The sequence below is a fragment of the Lottia gigantea genome (assembly GCF_000327385.1).
Source record: "Lottia gigantea unplaced genomic scaffold LOTGIsca_78, whole genome shotgun sequence".
NCBI lineage: Eukaryota > Metazoa > Mollusca > Gastropoda > Lottiidae > Lottia > Lottia gigantea.
In genome coordinates this window covers 1094445-1098772 of record NW_008710601.1, presented here as the reverse complement: position 1 = coordinate 1098772, position 4328 = coordinate 1094445, and the positions used below count along the sequence as shown (strand labels likewise).

Below are 4328 nucleotides of genomic sequence, written 5' to 3'. Positions count from 1 at the left end.
CAAAAAAAACACACCACTGTCATTGTTCAAACAAAATTATTTAGACCTATACCTATGTCAGAAAACAGAAAACTTAAACTAGACAGAAGAATTCAGAAATATGATTTAGTTTGAAGGCCAACAAAATCTTAAACATAACAATCCGAACAGAGTTACGCCCCTTACCTGCATGTTGACACAAAATCTCAAGAATGTTTTACGATAAAATCACACTTTTATGACAGAAACACAACTCCGAAAATTCAATTTCACGTAAATAATCTAACAATAAACCACAATATTCCATATTTTACCTGAAGAAACATGTTTGCTTCTTGAAATTTGGCATCTAAAGCCATTAAACTGTCTGCTACGGCTAATGTTGTATCACTCATGATGCGCGGTAGATGGCCAAGTTGGTTGAACTCAACATCAACGCCGTGTTTCAACAAATATTAAAATCCCTTTACTATACAAACACTATGATCATTAAATAATCCTAAACACGAAGAGTGGATTGTCACTTTCTTCCCCGTATCGAAGACAGACACATACTGACACAATACGCTGTCACTTTTGCATAAAACCCAAGAAAATTGTTCCCTACCTGCATTATCTTTTCGCTTCACACCGTGGTTGGGTCAAAAGGCAAAGAGGATAATGGGTGTATTTGATTGGTCTAGTAGGCCGAGCCTCCACAGCATCAACCAATCAATATCCAGTAATTATATACCGACCTTCACCTTGCTCTCATATACTCTTTAATGGAATCGTTTTCTTTACTAGAAAATCCCATTTTACATCATTTTATCACAGTTAGCAGACGCTAAACGATAATTAGTATCCAGAGTAAAAATTACACTTACAAGATCCAGTTCTATGGATAAACCTTCATTCTCCATTCAGCTTTTGTATCAGTGGAAATTTCTCAGATTTGATTTTCAACAACGTGTGTAGATTGCGTCAGAGCCACGAGGAAATGGGGTCATTCTAAAAATACAGAAGAATTCTAATAGAAAACCGGGTCAGAATTGACGCGTTGGTTCTTCTAGCCTGTTCGCTAACAGAACACACTATGAGAATAGTTACAGCACAGTTTTACGTCAGAATAGGAATTCCATCGATTCTCCAAGAACTGGGCCAAGAGTTAAAAATAGTTTCCCAAACTTCACACGTCAATGGCATTTTGTCTACGTACTTTACACAGAACTTCAGGTATCCTTTAATGTTCATGAATTAACTACAGCCAATACGATCGTAGCATCGGTTCCTTTTCAACGTGAACTTGATACTGTAAGGATTGAGGCTTCCATTGGATGGATTGGTGTCCAGTGAGGTCCGACTGACCTCAACTGACCACAGAGTTGAAGAAAGCACGTGCATAAGACATGCAGTATGAAAGATTTAGCTTACCTGTTACAAAAATAGTTCAGAGTCCAAAGTAGGCTAAGCATAGAGGGTATCCCAAAATGTTCACATCCAAGCAGAAGCTAGCTGATCCGAATTGTGCGTCATCCAATCCACCGAAATATCGAGTTGTAAATTCCGTTGGTATACTTTGCTTTCAACTACACTGCCCTCCAGAGAGTACTTCCAAAATCCCCAAATTTGCTACCCTTTCCCGTATCCAGACCCAAAAAATAAAAGACCCACCTTTAAGCATCGAGATATAATTTTGGTTCTTGGAGGTTCTATAGAAGCTGAGAGCAAAGTAAACCAATCCGAAAAATCCAGAGAATTCTTAACGTTATCAAAGCACCACTTTAATGCGTATAGAACACATAAAGCATAGAACACAATAGGCATAGACTTCTAAAGGCATAACCCTAATGTGCCGGTACGCTATTCATTCAAACATAACTAAACGATATATAAACTACAATACACTGATAACTTCTTAATCAAACACGTCTTGGATAAGAAAAGATTTGAACTGGTTTGAGTAAAGGATATTTATTAGTTTAAAATGATAGTGAACCCACAAGTGACTTAGATTGCGTCAGCTAGGATCTGTCCATGTTCAAGTAAATTAATGTTTCGTAAGGTAACCTAGTTTTATGAATGGAATAGTACTGGGATGTTTTATACCGCCTGGTAGTAATGCATGGTGAACTCAGCTGATGTAATTTCAAATGAGAATGTCTATTACGTCAATAATCATGTCGATTGGTTTCTTCCCACTTGTGTCGGCCATTCACATTGATTTTTATCAGCAGCATCATTCCAAAACCACTAAAGGACTGGTGTGGGTATCAAGAACGAATGAAGTAATTAATGAAGGAATAAATGTATTTTTCGAATGAAATGGTGTGAAACACCGGAAGTATAGGCCTACTACACTGCGATTTTGTGTGATCTAGCCCATAAAGATGAGATAGATACCTTAGTTTTCTCAACCCGGTCCCCCTTCGTCAATGACGCATATTGAAGAGGCCTAGTATAGGGGCCATGGGTTCGAATCCTCCTCAGGGTAAGAAAAATTATGATGCTCGTGCCTGTGCTTCCGAGTGTTGGCTTAACCCTACCCACCCCAGCCTACCCTACCCTACTCAAAACCCAGTGGCAGAGCCAAATGGGAGGGGGAGCAGAGGCATATATTTCGGGCAAAATTATCATAACTTGGTTAGAAAAACCTTCGGATAAGACTGTAAAAGAAGCCCAATGTGCTACAGGCTGTACACGTTAAAAAAAATCCCTGGACAGTTGGAAATCTAAAACAAATATAGGTTAATGTCATCTCAAATTAAAATGGATGTAATCTTATACTCATCATGTAATAGGTCATGTTAATTAATTAAAATTATTGATTCACAAATATTAGCAGAACATTTGTGTCTTCGTCAAAATTTGGTACATGGATAGTACTTAAAAAAGCATTTATGGTTGATCTCTGCTGATGCATAGTCATTATGTATTCACAACAGTATATTAATGCTTCAGTTCAACTGACAAATGATGGACGGAGACTGACAAGAAAGTGGTTTTATGTACAGACTTCAACCCTATAAATCACTACAGTAAAACAATAGGCTAAGCTAAGTGTTTTAAGTCTCTATAAAAACCTGTTTTTCATAATATTTGTCGTCCTTACAGTTTTCTTATAGTGACAATTTACATCTAAAAATTGACAAAGTACTCAATTTGTCAACAATATTCACACGCCCTTACTTAACAGAATATAGGAACAAATATCGAAATACTGTCTATTATGGCATAGTGATAACTGCAGTCTTCCCAATTTACTTCTCGATTGGACAACAATCATACCCATAAAAATCACAGATTTCTTGTTGAATAGTTATAATTACTGGATCCAAGACCAAAGAGAGCAAGCTGGTAGGAAGAGGTAGAATCATGGTCCGACTGTTCAAACAGGATCGTACAAACAAGATTGCTGAAGGACAAAAGTAGGACGAAGGTAGAGAAATGGACCAAAAAATCATTTTTTAAAAGTGAAGTAACAAGATCAGCCAATGAAAGAACAGTAATCCAAACAAGATCGAAGTGTTGAAGTAGAGCAATGGTCCAAACAAGATCGTGCTGTTGAGGTAGAGCAATGGTACAGACTGTTCAAACAGGATCGTACAAACAAGATTGCTGAAGGACAAAAGTAGGACGAAGGTAGAGAAATGGACCAAAGGATCATTTTTTAAAAGTGAAGTAACAAGATCAGCCAGTGAAAGAACAGTAATCCAAACAAGATCGTACTGTTGAAGTAGAGCAATGGTCCAAACAAGACCATTCTTTGGAAATATAGCAATGGTCCATCAAGAACGTACTGTTGAAGTTGAGCAATGGACCAAACAAGATCGAACTGTTGAATTGGAGCAATGGACCAAACAAGATCGAACTGTTGAAGTAGAGCAATGGTCCAAACAAGATCTTACCGTTGAAGTAGAGCATTGGTCCAAACAAGATCGCACTGTTGAAGTGGAGCAATGGACCAAACCAAATCGTACTGTTGAATTGGAGCAATGGTACAGACAAGATCTAACTGTACAGACAAGTTCGAACTGTTGAAGTGAAGCAATGGTACAGACAAGATCGAACTGTTGAAGTGGAGCAATGGTACAGACAAGATCGAACTGTTGAAGTGGAGCAATGGACCAAACAAAATCGTACTGTTGAAGTAGAGCAATGGTACAGACAAGATCGAACTGTACAGACAAGATCGAACTGTTGAAGTGGATCAATGGACCAAACGAAATCGTACTGTTGAAGTAGAGCAATGGTACAGACAAGATCGAATTGTTGAAGTAGAGCAATGGACCAAAGAAGACCATCCTTATGAAATATAGCAATGGTCAAAACAAGACCATTCTTTGGAAATATAGCAATGGTCCTACCAA

At 37.9% G+C, this 4328-nt stretch overlaps 1 protein-coding gene across 1 annotated transcript; it reads right to left on the bottom strand.

Moving 5' to 3' along the window:
- Nucleotides 1-3746: 3746 nt before the first annotated feature.
- On the bottom strand, nt 3747-4128 carry LOTGIDRAFT_132114 (hypothetical protein; the record flags this gene model as incomplete). Its single annotated transcript, XM_009066599.1, has 2 exons — nt 3747-3969; nt 4016-4128. Coding segments are annotated over 2 exons (336 nt in total), but the record flags the coding sequence as incomplete, so codon positions are not given.
- Nucleotides 4129-4328: the final 200 nt, after the last annotated feature.